This window comes from Equus quagga, chromosome 8 (assembly GCF_021613505.1).
Source record: "Equus quagga isolate Etosha38 chromosome 8, UCLA_HA_Equagga_1.0, whole genome shotgun sequence".
NCBI lineage: Eukaryota > Metazoa > Chordata > Mammalia > Perissodactyla > Equidae > Equus > Equus quagga.
The window spans coordinates 8,881,520-8,898,923 of record NC_060274.1 but is presented as its reverse complement, the minus strand read 5'-3'; the positions used below and the strand labels follow the sequence as shown (position 1 = coordinate 8,898,923).

Here is a 17,404-nt window from a genome sequence, read left to right as displayed (position 1 = left end):
TCAAGTATACTTTTTCATTTCAAGAGCATCATACAAGTAATTACTGAGTAGAATTTATGAGTTCCGTTCGAGAAGCACATGGATTTGAATGGTGCACAGAATGTTTTTCCCTGGATGCCAGTTTTTGTGCTGATTCCAAAGGCTGCAAGGAAAATTGACTCGCTTTGCTTCTCAAGTGTGGTCTGAGAGAGTTGGCTAAAATGCTGATGCAGAAAATGGTGACTTTCTAAAGTCAGGAAAATCTAGCCATAAATAAAAGGAGCCCTAGTCCTAATATTTGCCAATATTTTCTTGCTGCTAATTCATTGAAGAATTATTCTTTCGACTGGCTTGTAATGCCAAGAGCACTGAGTTCACATACAGAGTATCAGCATTTGTCTCCGGGCTCTGATAGACGTGGGCTGGGCACATAACCTCAGTTGCTCCCTCTGTAAAATGGGCATAATAATGTGTCTCCTTCCTTCGTGCTTCCTTAAGATGAATGAGATCATGCTTTGTGAATGGAAGAGCCCCACTTACTTACACATAAGAGTACCTGAAGCCTCATCAATTGCTTACATCTCAGCCGGAAGGAGGTGATCGGGTCCCTCCTTGTAAGAAGCTTTGATGGATGGGGGAGGTAGGGTGCCACAGGGTATACACAGCACAGCTGGGCAAGTGGTACGAGAGGGGGATGCCACCAGCAGGCAATGGGCTGGAGGTCACCACTGACATATCGTCCTCTTCATCACCTTCTCTGGGGCTGGTCACGCTGGGCAGCACGTTGCTACCAGCCAGAGGTGGGTGTTCTTTAGGAGAGAAGGATTCTGCTGGGCACCAGGATTTTTCTGGGCCTTTTGGTGGCTTGCCTGGGGGTAGTCCACTGGGCTAGTAGTGGCAGAAGCCCCTGTCAGCTGTTAGCTGGTCCAGATGCCATTTCATAGATGACCACAGGTCTGTGCCCCTGAATATAGGCCAGGTACGAAGTAGGAGCTCATTAAAGGCTTGCTGAATAAATAATTAGTTTCCCCATTTTGAGAGTGAGTGTCTGTGCACCCGCATGGGGTCTGAGGTGTGTGTGGCTGGTGTGACACGCTCCGTGTACCACAGCTCTGTGCCTGGTGCCTCTGTGGTACCCGCTGACCTGTAGCCATGTTCTGCTCTCGACAGGAGATGGGGTCAGGCAAACGCAGGCTGGAAGCCTTCCAGACATGTGTTTTCCTAGCACGATGCCTGGGCCAAGTTCTAAAACTGCCAACTGCAACTTGAAGACTGCACAGTTTGCGCTCTTGTTCCACCGTGGTTTACCACCCCGCCTCCCCAAACTGGCCTCTTTTTAATCCCACAGGATTAGAGTGAATGCACCCCAATGTCTGCCCACAGAAAGTACACATGGGGTTAAAAGCCCCTTGGGGGAAAACAGAAAATAAGTGATGAGATAGGCAACATTTATAACAATTTCTGTAAGTTTCATGGCCTAAATATCACAACACTCTGGATTGTAAATTTTTTCTTTTTGGTTTGTTTCTCTCTTACTTTGATTATGAGCTCTTTGAAGCAGCGGCTGGCTGAGACTCAGTCACATTTGAATCTCCAGATCCTAACACATTACTTAACAGAAAAATAGGTGTTCAACAATGATCATATAAAGGAATAGATTAATGAATGATTTCTCTCGATATAACCCAAGCCCTATGTCCATTGACAAGTGGTAGATGCTAGAATTGGACCCTCCAGCTGCTTCCATTTGCAGCGTGACTGCCTTATGACATGGACCACTAGACAGAAACTGAGGACCAAGTTCTGAGTGCTTTTATGTAACGGCAATAGAAACATTCTCAATTACAATCCTTAACAATTCCTAGGCTAGGTTGGGTGTCTGCCATCTTTCTGTTTCCTAATTCCCAGGATATTTATACAAAAGAGAACTTGCCTTGGCACTGCCTTGCCATGGAAACAAGTTAGAATGTCTGGGCAGAGGAACATGTTTCAGGCAATGATGGATTTACGGCAGTTTTTTTAAGGAGTGCCATTTCTTTCCCGAACCTTCCACACCCTGAGAAGATGAACAATGCAGTAGTGAGGGCTTGCGGAACTGCTTGCTAAGAAAGCTCGTTCACCATTCGGATGATAAGGGGGAGCTTCTTAGAATTCTGTACTGGACATGGGGCATGTAAAACAAACTTTTATTCATACCTTCTGCCTGGATCCTGAAGCTTTTATTGAAAATCTGATAGGGGACGTTTGGGGATGGCATGGTGCTGTAGAAAAAGATGTTCACTTGGAGTCAAACGGCTTGGGTAGGACCCTCCCCCTCACTAGTCACTGGTGTGGGTTGGAGAAGCCACACAACCTCTCAAAGGCTTGGCTTTCTCTCTGTAAAATCAGTGCCTCTAAGGTTGTTGCGGGAATCAGAACCAAATGGATACTGCTCGAGAAAAGTTTGGTAAAACATTATTTTATACTATTGCTGGTTAAAAGGAATCTCTATCTTTTCCTCACGTCGAGATGAAGTCTACTTGCCTACCTCTATTTTTTTCCTTTTCCCTTTCCCCTCTCTTTAGGGAATCCTAGAGATCGTGTTTTCCTCCACATCTGTTGCGACTGAATTAAGGATCTCGTCAGTCACTCCAAGAACTGTGGGTCCTCTCTCTCGCTTCTATTCTCCTTCCATAAGTTCTTTAAAAAGTTGTGTGCACATCACCATTGTGTAATGGGTATTGTACAAGGTCCTGCTGCTGCCACGCTATAGAGATATATTCAACTGTGATGCCTAAGAAGGAGTTAAAGAGCCATGTGAGCCAAACCAAAGCCTGAACAAGATTTGATGTCAGATGATGGCATGAGATATGCGCCCTCAAAACTCTACTGGAGTTTGTCATGGATGGTCGTTTGAACTCGGTTTCCATTTACCCACATGAAACATGAGAATAGCACTCTAATCCACTCCACCACATAGGAATGCCATGACAATGTGTACGGCGCATACTAAACTCTTTGAATGTATGGTTATTTAAAAAATAACAAGAACCAGAGAGAGTGGATGTGAACACAGACTGATTCATAAAGCTAGAAATAAACCATAGAAATAAGTTGGAGGCAGGCTAGTAAGCGGTCACATTTAAATAGCTGATGGCCTGTCTAGCCCAAGAGTGACATCCATTTTGCTTTTTTTTTTTTTTTTTTTTGCTGAGGAAGATTCACCCTGAGCTAACATCTGTTGCCAATCTTCCTCTTTTTGCTTGAGGAAGATTCACTCCAAGCTAACATCTGTGCCAATCCTCCTATATTTTGTATGTGGGTTATCATTACAGCATGGCCACCAATGAGTGGTATAGGTCTGCACCTGGGAACCGAACCTGGGTCACCAAGGCAGAGTGTGCCAAATGTAACCACAAGGCCATGGGGCCAGTCACACTCTGTTTTGTTTTGATAAACAAAATAGAAGTAGCAACCAGGAACTTGAGAAATTTAAAATGTTAAAAAATAGTAAAGTCTATCAGGACAATAGTAACGATAGAAAGGACTAAAAATTGGCTAGAAGGAAGAAAACTTCCAAGTCGTGTATTTTTTGAGATGATCACACTCAGGACAGAGGACTAGGACTGGGTTTTTTTGAGGTCTTTTAAACCTAAAAGTTAGCGATGCCTTTGAAATTTCTTTTAGGACTTTTTAAATTAAACACACTCTCAAATTTGTAATCAAATCAGAATCCGGACTTGTAAATGTTAGTAATTTTATTTAATATCTAACAGCCCATGGCCAATCATCCTGATCTAGTCATCAAAACTCTAGACTTGGAGGTATTTTGCATTGTACTTCACTCTGAAAGGTCCACATAAGAAAGTTGCTCTAATAAGTAACACACAGGGGAGACAGGTGCCCGCATGTGCATTTCCTGAGGAAGGAAGGAAACCTCCCTCGGATGAGCTTTCTCCATGAGCTTCTACAGATTCTGTCATGGGATAAATTTACTAAAACTAAACTGAAGAGTGGAATCCTGAAATTACAAGTCCTGATGGAGAGTTCACCACCAGGGTAAGAACATTGTGACTTTGTATATTGCCAATTTTCTTTCTCTTTCCCCCCTGCATCCAATTAGTCAGAAAATCATTCTACCTCTGCCTTCTCGCTGTGCCCAGTCTCATCAGCTCTCATCCCCTCTATGGCTATACTTGTGGTCCATGTATCATCTTCTCTCACCTGGATCCAAAGAGCCTGCTACCTGGTATCTCTGCTTCCACGAGCGCGGCATGCAGGTCTTGTTGGCTCACTCACCTGAGCAGAATCCTCCAACGTGCCCCCACATCCTGCTCCGAATAAAAGGCTAAATCCTTCCTGTGGCCCGCCAAGTCCTTACCCTCGCTTTTCCTCATTTCTCTTAACTCATCTGCTGCTAAGTTTAATCACTGCTGCTTTTTGTCACTGACCCCCAGTGCCCAGAGCAGCGTCAAGCATGGAGTGGATGCACGATAAATATTTGTTGAATGAACAAGTGAATGGCAATTAACAGATCAGCATTTCCTGGAAGTTACCGTGTGCCTGGTACAGTCTTTTGGGTGGTAGATTGGAAATAAAGGTAACTCTTAATTCTCCTTCTCATAAGGACAGGGAAACACGCTGGTCAGGAGTCTGGTTACGTGGGCTAGAAATCCCACTCCAACTTAGCAAGAGGGAATTTCTTGTCTCCTGGAATCAATCTTCAGGCAGCACAGGGCTGGAGCTAGTGCCCAGGACATGCACACCTGCACGCCTCTCTCCTTGTTCCTTTGTTCTCCATGTGTTGGCTTCATTCTCTCCAGATGGTGTCTCTTGAGGCTGGAGCCAGAGAACACAGGCCCCTCTTGGCTACTATATCAGTTTCCTGTGGCTGCTGTAACAAATCACCATAAACTAGGGGCTTAAACCAACAGAAATTTGTTCCTTACAGTTCTGGAGGCCAAAAGCCTGAAATTGGTTCTACTGGATGGAAATCAAGGTGCTGGCAGGGTTATGCTTCCTGCAGACGCTCTAAGGGAGAATCTGTTCCTTCTTCTAGCTTCTCGTGGCTGCTGGCATGCCTTGGCTTGTGGCCACATCGTTCTCATCTCTGCCTCTGCGTGCACATTGTCTTCTGTGTGTGTCACATCTTTTCCTTCTTCTCAGGATGCACGTGATGGCATTTAGGGCCTCCCCAGATAATCCAGGATAAAGTCTCCATCTCAAGATGCTTAATTTAATTGCATCTGCAGAGACTTTTCTCCCCTTTCCCCAAAATGTAACATTCTGAGGTTCCAGGGATGAGGGCATGGGCATCTTTTGGGGGGCTGTATTTCAGCCTATCACAGCTCCTATCCTTCAACATCCACAAACCATCCGAGAAAGAAAAGACTTTTTCAGCAGCTCCATTTAGAAAAGTCCTGACTCTGACCCACCGGGCTTGGACCACTGGGGATCCTTGAACGGATGGGAGTAGGCAAGATGGTGGTTGGGAGGGGACAGGCCCCACTGGAGCCATTCGGTTGGAGTGAGGGAAGGGGCTACTATCCCTAAAGAGGGGCAAGGCAGAGAGGCTGCTGGACAGACGAAAGTCATAGCTCATTAAATGGCACGTGGGGAAACATTGTAACATTCGGAGTGATGCAGGAAAGTCTGTACTTAAATCTGACAGTACTTGCAAACTACAAGAGCTCTGGGAGCTCAGAGAGCTTCAGGGTGAATGAAGGACCGACCCTCATTGGGAACCAGGAGGAAGTTTTCCCGAAAGGAAGGCTGGAGGGTTACGCCACTCGCGGATGCTCATTGAGCAAGAGGCGTCAGCCAGGGCTTACGGCGGCGTGGAGGTGGTGCTGTCGTTTTATTTCAGCAAAGAGATACTGTATTTCTCTTTTTCATCAGTCTACAATTTATTTAATAATCTTTTCCTCGCTGCAGAATGACACAAATCTGGTCAAGTTTTGGGTTGTCACGACGGAAGCTCACACTAGCTTGTGAACCTCAGCCAGAGCAGGTACTCGAGGAAACTGCATCGCCGACAGCAGCGCGCGGACCTGGAACGCGGGCCTGGCGGCGCAGGCGTCCTTGTCGCCTCCAGGGGCGCCCCCAGCCGGCCCGGAGGGGCGGCGAGGCGGTCACGGTGGGAATCGGGAATAGCGAGACCCTAGGCCGTATTAACATCACAGAAATTGGAGGAAGCAAGGCCGATCCAGTCGTCGGTCTGGCCTCTCCGCGTCCTTCAAGACGGCTTCCTTTGAATCTAGTCCCTGCGCTCCACAGAAATGCCAGCCAGGAGCAGCAGTGCCCAAGGACATTAAAGCTCCTCTCCAGGGCGCGCGGGGCGTGGGAAAGGCCGGGGTGAGCCGCAGGAACAAGTGCAGACAGAAGTGAAGGGGCCTGGCTGCTGTCCCCGACGTTGCAACCAAAGGGATTTATCTAAGGGGACATAGGGCATTCCTGGACTTGGCAACGATTGGACGCGATGGGCCATTTCTGCAGCCAGAAAATGAGAGACGTTAGACGCGAGGAGAAACATCCCAGGCCGCTTCGCCCCGCACGGGATACCGAATTTTCAGAACCGCCAAGCGGGGTTCCAGGGCGCTGCGGCACCCCGAGCCCGGGCCCCGCCTAGGCCCCTGGCGCCCCCGTCGCCCCCGCCGCCCCCGCCATCCCGGCGCCGGCAGGGGGCGCCCGCGCGCGGCTAAAAGGCGCGGCCGGGGGCCGGCGGCCTCAGTGCGGAGCGCGGCGGCGGGTGCGCGGGCCGGGAGCGATCGGCGTGGGGCCGGGGCGCGGCGGGCACGGCGCAGAGCGCGCAAACCCACACGGACGGCGGGCACCCGACGGCTGCGCCTCCGCGCCCCCCGACTCCGGCCCAGCGCCCACTGGCCAGCCGCCGCGCCCAGCCCGCCGCGCACCGCGGGCTCCCGATGGCGCCCGAGGCCGGGACTCCCCCGCGCGCGCGGCGCCCGCTGCCCTGGGCGGCGCTGCTGCTCCTGGCCGCGCTGCTGCCCGTCGTCTCCTCGGCGGGGGCTCCAGGTACGCGCAGCGCGGGGCTTGGCCGCCCGGCTCTCCGCGCCTCCTCGCCGCTTCTCTGTCCACCCTCCGTGCACCACCCACCCCGCCTGTCGCCCCGGGGACCGTCGCCCCGCTCTGTGTTGGCTGCGTGTCGTGTCACTAACCTGTGCGTCCTCATCGCTCGCAGGTCGGGGCGCGGAGGGGCGGCTGGGGACGCGGAGGGGCGGCTGGGGACGCGGGGTCTGGGCGCTTGGCTCCCGCGAGCGCGAGCGAGGCAGGCGAGGGGACACCGTCGGCGCCAGGGGACCTCAGCGCCCTCGGTTTCAACTTTGCCGTCGGACACCCCGGAGTCGGGAGATTCGAGCAGTCTAACTTCCCGGGGAGATTCAGGCAAAGAAGAAAAAAAAAAAAAAAAGAAAGCCAAAGAAAAGCGAGCTCTAGGTGTTGCGGCGGGGGTGGGGTGATGCTTTTTTATGCCCAGAATTTCCCCGTGGGCATCCTTCTTTCCTCCAGTTCACCTGCCCCGAGGCATAGATGCCTGTTAGAGAGCAGCCCTCCGGAGACCAGGAGGGGCGCAGAGAGGCAAGACTGTTCTAGAAGCGCACAGGGAAAAGCTGCGAGCTGCCCCGGGGCGCTCGGGTACCTGGGCGCCCAAGGAGAAGCCGCGCTCTCTCGGGGGCCGGTGCATCCGGCGGGAACTTTGGCGCTGGGGCAGGACATTTGTCTTGAGAGGAGGGAGAGGAAAGTGAGTGGGACAGTCGGTTCGAGAGCGAAGCTCACCCATCCCCCAAGGCTGTGGCTGGAGGATCCTTTCTTTGGGGGTTGAAATGTGAGCAACACTTTTCAGAAAATGCCAGCGTGCTGTTGTCAGATTTCTTGTATGTTTCCCGCAGAGAGAGACGAGTTTGCGGTGGGTTTCTTCCTCCCTAAGCCTTTGGTGGCCCTTGTTCCCACCTCCCGTGCAGGCATTTTCACACTTGAAACTGAAGCTTTTGTTTGTCGTCGATTTGTAGGAGTCCAAGAAGTCCACATTTTTCTTGATACTGTTCACTCCCAGCTGGGTTATAAAAATTCAGATGGGATTCCAATGAGGGCTACTTGCTTTATTATGCTGTTTAGTGTCTCTACTGCCTGCTTACTACAGGGAAGGGGTGGGGAGTTGGGTGTCACATTGCCATGTGGCCCTTTTTTTGTGGGTACATCATACATAACGCTTCCTTCAGGTTTACGCCAAACGGTGGGATGCCAAATGCCACTTTTTCCTAAGAGGCAGTGCCAGTTGTGGGTTTTGTTTTCCTCTCTGTTAGCAATCTCTAGGAAAGCATTCATGGAATATTTTTACAGTACTTAACAAGAATAAAACTATTTTCAAGGCTTTCAACTCCCCCACCTACAACTCATGGCTTTTTTTTTTCTTCTAAATTAAAATTTTCTGAATGTTGAAAGAGGTTTTGTTCCAAAGATGGACTGAAACTGGAAGCAATGCTAAGCTGGCTTTGTGGTGATTACAGCCTTATTCCTGTTAGATCCCACCGCCACCTGCCCGATGGGTTAATTCGAGCCCATCTGGAGTTAGGGATGTTTGTGATAGCTCCCGGAATCCTGCCGGGTTCCGCACTCTTCCTTCTCTTGCCTTCTGCTCTGTAAATCACTCAGCTGTGGAATGTTGGAGCTGGAACGCTTGCTGGCAATTCCCTCTACAGTGGTGACGTGGGATTTGCAGTAAAATGATGACCAGACTGGAAATGGACAAAGGAGGTCAAGCATATTTTGAAATGAATATCTACTGCATTTAAATGAAATAATAGAAGGAAAGAGACAGACATAACCTGCAGATAGCTCCCCATGCTGTGAAAGAAATGGTGGGGCATGCGATTTGTTTCATCTGCTCCTCCAGAGGCTTCCTGTCTGTCTTGCTGTACATAGCTACAGTCGCTGCTCCAGACTTGCATTCTGGGTCTAATGGCAAGGCCATGGGCACACTGCTCCCTCTCTGGCTGAATTAATGCATGCGCCCAGCAAGCTGCTTGAGTCAGGTCCTCCCCTCCACTCTAAACCTTTGGAGCCAGGATCCGTGTATTGGAATCACCCAGAGCCACAGTCATAATGGCAAACCACCACAGCTCAGAGGGACTTTCCTTAACACAGAGGTACTTGGCAGGGCGGGCTGAAGCTCTAAATAAACCCTCCAACTTGGTGGTCAATTAAAACATGAAACAAAATAAGCAAGTGGTGCTCCTCCGCCATCCATTCCTGCAATGAACTACTATGCAATTAAAATTAAGACGGCACTTGCCAGTCTGATAGGATACATTTTTCTAAAAATGTATGGGGACACGCACTCTTGCATACATTTATAGCAATTATCTTAGGGTGGTTATACGTGATTTTGGTTTCTTTCTTTAAAGCTTAAAGAGCCTTTCAGGGAATCCACAAGGTCAAAACTATTTTCAGTGTAATACTAAGATATTATTTGCCTTTGTCACTGTGTTGACATTTTTGCAGGAAGGGTGCGAAAGCTCGGTGGGTAAAATTGTTGGTACTGTGGTGTGAATCCGGGCGCTGGCACCATAATGGACTAGCGGTCATTGAGTTTTTCAGACTTTTGAAGTTAAGAAAAGATATGCCGTTTTCAATTAAGAATGCCCTTGGGGCAACAGGAGGAATTGTTAATTTTACGAAATCTGTGTTCTCGAATGCATATCTTTTTAATATTCTGTGGGAAGACAAGGGAGAGGTACATAAAGCCTACCCAAGTTCAAGGCAATCCTGGGAAAAGCACTTGTGTGATAGTTTGAGTTGTGACCTGAACTGGCTGCTTTTTTCTTGGAACACCATCTTCACCAGAAAGAATGACTGCATAGACAAACTAGTTATTCTGACGTGAGTATTTGGCAGACATCGTCTCAAAAATGAACAAATAGGGCCCACCCTTTGTAAAATAGCTGCTAGGATGTCTTGCTGGTGACAAAATTTGAGCTTTCAAGGGAAAATGAGAATTGTGCCAAGTCATCTCCAACAGCATAAGCTTGGAAGGGTCCAATACTTAAACATTTTTCTCACAAGATTGGTGGTGATACAAATGAATGTGATTTTGAAATATTGTGTATAAAACATGTCAACATATAGATAATCTGCATAACCTGGCGAACCACGAAATTCAAGCAATCAATGGAGAGTGTTACAAAATCTTGCCTGGCTAAATGATCCATCCAAAGTGTAGGATAGCCCAATGGATTTTTAACGTAACAAAATGTGACAAATTCTTTATGTGGTTTCAGATTCTACATTGTAACCAACCTTCAAGAAACTCCTACTTGATGAGTTTTGGTGTAGTATCAAAGATTTTCCAAAACTTTCCATAAGGCTATTAAAATACTTTTTCAACTACATGCCCATATGAGGCTGGATTTTTTTCAGCTACTTCAACCAAAACAACACACTGCAGTAGATTGAAGGCACAGTGGGTGGGAGATCCCGCTGTCTTCTATCAAAGAGATTTGCTGAAATGCAAAACGATGCAATTCTTCTTGCTATTGTTTGGGAAAAATTATTTTTCATAAAATCCAGTTTTTTATGTCCATGTGTCATAGTTTACTATTGCTATTTTAAAATGAATTAATAAATACATAGTTTAACCTCTTCCTAGTTTTAATTTCTGGTCAGGAGATATGGATAAATAAACCCCACACAAACATAACCTCTGTGAGATCCTCATTAACTTAAGAGTAGAAAGGACTCAGAGAACAGAAAGTGTGATGACCACCTGTATGTAGAAGGGTTCAACATCAGGATGCCTGGGTTTGAGTCTCAGCACTGTCATTCACCCACTGTGTGGCCTTGTGCCAGTTAGTCAGTCTCCACTAGACCGAGCGAAGATTCCTTCCATCCCACAGGCTTTCCTGTGGCCCAGTCTACCTCCAGCTTTGTGGGGTTTCCCTCCTACTTAAGTCCTCTTTGAGAGGATGAGGTGAATATACCCTTCTCTTTTATCTTGTGCGTTGGGGTGCACCCAGATGAAAACCCTGTTTTATTCATCAGTTGAGCATGCAGTTCATAACCATGGAATCCAAAGTTGTAACATAATGGCAGTGTGACAATTCCTGTCTCTGGAAGGTTGTCACCAGACAGGTCCAGAGCATTATCAGTGTGTCTCACAAAGACCATTCCTATCTCTGTTTTAGTCATAAAGGCCCATTCCCTGAAGACAGGCAGAGGAGGGGTGAGGCGTGAAGGGGTGTATTGGTTTCCTGTTGCTGGTGTAACACATTTAGTGGCTTAAAACAACACCAATTTATTATCTTATAGTTGTGGAGGTCAGAAGTCCACAATGGGTCTCGCTGGGCTAAAATCAAGGGCTGTGCTCCTTCTGCAGGCTCTCGGGGGGAAGCCAGTCCTTGTCCTTTTCAGCTTCCAGGGGTGCCTGTGTTCCTTGGCTCATGGCCCCTCCCAGCCATTGCATCACACTGCTTCCATCCGCACATCACCTGCCCTGCTTCTGACCTTCCTGTCTCCCTCTTTCACTTGTAAGGACCCCCGGAATAATCCAGGATAATGTCCCCAACCCTAGATCCTTAATCACGTCTGCAAAGTCCCTTTTCCCGTGTGAGGTCACATATTCACAGGTTCTGGGATTAGGATGTGCACATCTTTGGGGATCGCTATGCTGCTCCTGCAAGGGGTCACGGTCGGGGTAGGGGGAGCCTAGATGCAGGCATTTCAGGAAGGGCCCCATCACCCTTCACCCATTAAGGAGAACTCTTCATCATTCTCTGTGGAACTTAGGGATTACTTGGGTTATAATTAAACCTCTTCTCAGGAGCGTTTAGTTCAGTCATGAAATATAGAGATGAGTACTTAAAGGTATAAAAATAAAGGAGAGAGAATACATATGTATATGTATTTACTTGTTGATCCGTAGAATATTTATGTTGGGATACATCCGAAACGGAAACCTTGGGTGCCTTTGGGGACAACTGGGTCCCTGGGGTCCGGGATGGATATTGTTTCATTAGTTCTTTTACAAACTTTAGTAGACATAAATTAGAGCACTTGGAACGAGGGAGGTATACGTTACATACACGAGCGAACATCGTCTTTTCCTTGCTTCTAGAAGTTATCCTTGTCTTCATGACAAAGAATATGAATTTAATCCAACTTGGGGGAATCGTGTTATTCTTTTATAAGGAATACTCCCCAGTATGGAGCACATGGTTAAAATTTAGAAGTTTTCAGTAAGGAATGTTTGTGCCTCTGAGCGTTTGTGACGTCCCGTGGAAGACACGCTTTTCGCCCAGTTCCTTTTCCGCGCCGCGGCCGGTAGAGGGCGCTCCCGGCCTTCCCGCGGCGCCTCGCCTCCCCGCCCCAGGAGCTGCGGCTTCCCGGAGACCAGAAAACTAGGACAAATGTTCCCTTAGCTACTTTGGTTTTTCCTTGGTGTTTGCCTTTTTGCAATTTTGCTGCTCTTTGGAGCTTCCTTCAGATGTGAAGTCAGGAGGGACAAATCACTCATTAAGAGTGGAAGTGACTCCGTGTTAGTAATTTTCAGCTGATCATTGGGTAAAAAAGGAAGCTGCAGCCTAAGGCGGGGTCGGCAGCCCTATAGCTGCGGGGCTTCTCCGGTGTCTCTGCAGGCCGCCGCCAAAGCAGGAAGGCGGGCAGGGACAGGGGACGCCGCAGGGTGGTACTTGTGTCTCCCAGCATCTCCCCTCCACCGTCAGTGGATTCTTTCTGTATCCAGGCAGAGTAAGGCTGCTTCTAAGGCGCTTTGCAGGTGCAACAAAATAACTGGGAGCTGTTAATAGTGATGGCTCACATTGTCTACTGTGGTCCCTATGTGGGGAGGAAGTGATTAGATGACAATACCGTCATAATCTATAAAGTGCAACCTACATCCTCCTATTTTCATCTTTGTGAGTTCTTAGGTGTGCATTTTCCTTTCCTTTTAATGATGACTGGCAGTTACGAGTGCCACAGAGCTAACCGTTTCCCCGTGTGTCATTTCACTTATTTTCACAGCACCTTGTGAAATTGGTGATACCCCCATCTTACTATGAGGGACCTGGATTTAGAGGGGTTCCCTGGTAAGCTAGTACGTGGTAATCCCAGGATTTGGACCCCAATCTTCTGGATCCAAACCCCACGCTCTTCCTACAGCCTGTCCTCGCTCCCGTTGGTTTGGGGCTTTTCTGTATTTCTTTAGTTTTGTTCTTTAGGCCAGGGTGGGAGCCAGCACTGCCATTTCTGGTTGGCCCAGGGCGCCTTTCTCTGTCTACACTCCAGGAACATCGCCATGGCTGTTGAGAAATGATTCTGTCACACAGGGAACCGTGTTCAACTCCAGTAGGGCTTCACTTAAGATGAAGTTGCAGCGAATCTTACTCCGTGTTGCGAAATATACTTGGCATTGGGTATAAGCAAGATCCCCATTGTGGGAAGTGGCCTTTATCAGTGGGTCCTGTTAAGACTTGCCGTTGAGGCTGGTGCTCTGCGTCTGGTTCGTTCCATAAACCGTTCGGTGTTTAATACAGTGGTTCTTGGTGAATGTTCCATCCTTTTTTTTTGTTTTTTTTTTTGGTTTTTTTTGTTTTTTTGGAGGAAGATTAGCCCTCAGCTAACTACTGCCAGTCCTCCTCTTTTTGCTGAGGAAGCCTGGCTCTGAGCTAACATCCGTGCCCATCTTCCTCCAGTTTATACGTGGGACACCTACCACAGCATGGCTGCCAAGCAGTGCCATGTCCGCACCCGGGATCCGAACCAGCGAACCCCGGGCCGCTGAGAAGCGGAACGTGCGAACTTAACCGCTGCGCCACCGGGCCGGCCCCTGAATGTTCCATCCTTACTGTGGAATTCACAACCTCGAACCTGTCAGCCTTGTCCTTTAAGCAGAAGGCCCCCAGAATTCCAGTTTGTTCACAGCAGACCATTTAAGTCAAGGGTCAATGCTGAGAAATGTTAGTCGCTCACCTACGGGGTTGACAGGTCCCTCCCTCGCATCGAGGTGCTGAGACTGTAACACGAACAGAGTTACAGTGGTTTGAACTTCTCAGAAGGGACTTGTCATGGAAACGCCAGGATTTGGTGTTTAGGGCTACTTTGTAGTGTCACATCTCTTTCCCCACTTCACTCATCCTGACCCAGTGGCTAATTTGCGCTGCGTGACCTTGGTTGGGCAGGTCACAACTCTGAGGCCTCAATTTCCTCTTCTGAAAAATGAGGGGCCTGGACTGCAGACATGGCCAAGGGCCCCTTCCAGCTCAAACTTTGTGCGAGTCTCTGTTTGAAGGCTGTCCACTCATTCATTCATTCAGTTAGTCAGTCACTCATCCAGCGTTAATACATGTCAGATGCAGAGACGCAGAGGCTCATAAACACAGTCCCTCTGAGAGAAGATGCACAGGCAGGGGTGGGGGGTATGGACAGTGTGGCCCTGGGGGCACCAGCCTGGAAGGGCCAGGACAACCATATCTGAGCTGGGTTCTGAAGAGGGGATGAGTGTATGTTAGAGAAGGAAGGCGAGGAAGGACAATTCAGGTGGAGGAACAGACGTGTGAAGGCACAGAGGCAAGAAGCACTGTGGCACATTTGAGGAAACGTGAGTGTTCTGGGTGGTTCTTGCAAAGTGGTCCCCTGGGGGAATGGTGGCATTCAGGGTTGGGGGGTCAGCAGCAGCCGGCTCAGGAAGATCCTGGAGGTTGACCATAACCCAGAGCGACTATGGCCATTGAAGGAGCCTCCGCAGTGTGGCACGTCACTGGATCGGTGGGAGGTTGCACGGGCAGCCGAGTGGAGGACGGCACTGCAGTCAGGCCCCAGGGGCGGTAGATGCTTCTGTTCATCGTGTCGGGGGTTCTGATACATCTGCTCGTTTATCTGGGGCTTTGGGGTTTCTTCATTATAATGCAGAGCAAGCCGACAGCTCCTAACTACTGTCTTTACCTTCAGTCCTATCTGACATGGCTCATGTGTTCTAGAACAATCCCATTTTGGAATGGGTTCCAGGGCACCGCGAGTCTCATGCATTCACATGCAGGGAGGTTGGTGTAGACTTCAGTTAAGGCCGCGGGTCCTCTGGGGCTACACTCTATTCTCAAAACAGCAGCCACAATGATTCTCATGATGCATGAAGTCACAGAACCTTCAGCAGCTCCCTATCTCTCTCAAATAAAAACCAAAGTCCTAACAATTTTTCGAGGCTGCACATGGTCATCTTCTACACCACATCCTCTGAAGTATCAGCCCCAGCCGCCTGGCCTCCTTGCCGGTTCTCTAATGTGTTGACACCATCCACCTCAGTGCCTTTGCACTTACTGTTCCCTTTGCCTGAACAACTTTCCATAAACATCTGTGTGTTTATCCCTCACCATCTTTAGGTTCTTTATGGAGCGTCATCTTCACATGAGGCCTTAGCGGACCACTCCCCCCCACTTAACAGCGTAATCCTGTCCCCCCCCCAGTACATCTTATCCCGGCTTTATTTTTCCCCACAACCTTTATCACCACCTGATAGTTTGTGTATTTCACTTTTGTGTTTGATAATTGTTCGTCTTCCTCCTCTAGAATGTAAGCCCCATGAGGACGGGGCATTTTGTGGGTTTTCTTCGCTGAAGTCTCCCCATTGCCTAGAATGCTGCCTGCAGATAGTAGATGCTCACTAAATATTTGCTGAATGATTGGCTGTGCTTTCTTTGGCATTCGTTATATATGATATACATTAAATATATTTATGTGTGTTGACCAGCAGGATACGTAGGGGTCGAGGTGGGGGACAGTCACCTGCATCCCTCTCCCCCTGGCCCTGTGGGGTCAGCACACGAGTTTTGAAGAGTGTTGGCCCTTGTCGGAAGTTCAGTCTGCAGCTGGAGTGAACGAGGTGTACGTGGTCCCCAGGGCTGCTGTAACAAAGGACCACAAACTTGGTGGTTTTAAACAACAGAAATTTATACTCTCATAGTTCTGGAGGCTAGAAGTTTGGAATGTGTCCAGCAGGGTCATCCTCTCTGTAAAGGCTCTAGAGAAGACTCCTTCCTTGTTTCTTCTTGGTTTCTGGTGGTTTCCGGCAATCCTTGGTGTTCCTTGGCTTATAGACACGTCACTCCAGTCTCTGTCTCTGTTGTCATGTGATATTCTCCCTGTGTGTCTTCTTATAAGGATACTGGTCATATTGGGTTAAGGCTGACCCTAATCAAGCATGACCTCATCTGAGCTTGATACATCTGCAAAGACCCTATTTCCACATCACGTTCACAGGTCCTGGGACTTAGGACTCAACACATCTTTTTAGGGGACACAATTCAACCCACAATATATGGTATGCCTACCAACACGATTCCTTTTCAGTAGGTGAAGGAATTCGTGCAGCTTCCAACACTGGGCCGTAGTTGAGGCGTGGGAAGATGTGAGTCACCGCGTTGCATTGTCTGTGCTGAACTGTCAGCCCAAAGACCTAGGCATTTTCAGCGGGCCTAATTCATAGCTCAAGCCCAGCTAGGTCCTTCATTCATAAAGTAAGTAGTTAACTCAGATCTTTGGGATCTAAGGCACAGGCTACAAAGACTTAACAATAAGGAATTTGGGATTGATATTGCAATAAATAATGGCATCGAATGTGAAAAGTGTAGCCATACAGGATCATCTAGTACTTTCTAATCAACTTCTACGTGCCAGAGATGGTGTTAAGTTCTGAATGTTTTTACTCTGATGCGCATAGAACTGTGAGATCAGTGAGAGAAATCACCACATTTGTTTGAGGACTTTGCCTGGCGAGTGACTTTGATGTTGACCCAACCTATGTTTTTTCCCTAGTCAGTGAAAGCTGGGATGCACCCCCTTCCTTCTTTTATCTAGATTGTATTGTCTAGTCTGGACTTCCAGTGATGGGATAAAGCAGGCTTGCTCTTCCACAGAGTGTCAGACTCTCTTTGACATCCTTTGGGTTATGGAAAGCCGCCATGTTCTCTGTCTGCTGTAGCGCATGGCCTGGCCCTGCTCTGTTTCTAATACCATTTTCTACCCCACTCAGCAATGTCCCTTTATTACTTCCTGATAGACTGGGAGAATTGAAGCATCTCCTTGTGGTTAATGACTCTCAGAATCCACATATGTATCTACAGATGTCCAAGCAAACCGCAGCCAAAGGGAAGAGAAAAGAGGGGCAGGGAATTCTAAGCTGCTTGACCTCCTGTGACCTGGGCTGGTCCTATTTTACAGGCTGATCTGATTTCAGTGTAAATGACGACATTTTGATACTTCTAACACCTAGGGAGAAAGAGGTCTGGGAGAGAAGACACTGGCTATGGTCTGACCAGATTGCATGTCTCTCTTATAGAACCTAAACGTTTTGACTTGGGGTCTCTGGGATGAGTTCCATAGGGTCCACTGATGCTCTGAAATTGTAATGAGCTTTCATTACAGGAAGCTGTTCAGAGCATTCTGA

The 17,404-nt window shown here is 48.3% G+C and overlaps 1 protein-coding gene across 2 annotated transcripts in view; it reads left to right on the top strand.

The window, feature by feature from the left end:
• Window positions 1-6,704: 6,704 nt before the first annotated feature.
• Window positions 6,705-17,404, top strand: part of FNDC1 (fibronectin type III domain containing 1) — a 96,790-nt gene continuing 86,090 nt past the window's right edge. For both annotated transcript variants that reach the window (XM_046669587.1, XM_046669586.1), the window contains exon 1: window positions 6,705-6,990. In XM_046669587.1, the coding sequence (XP_046525543.1) occupies window positions 6,882-6,990 (109 nt within the window). In that variant the 5' untranslated portion in view covers window positions 6,705-6,881. The remainder of the gene's footprint in view (window positions 6,991-17,404) is intronic.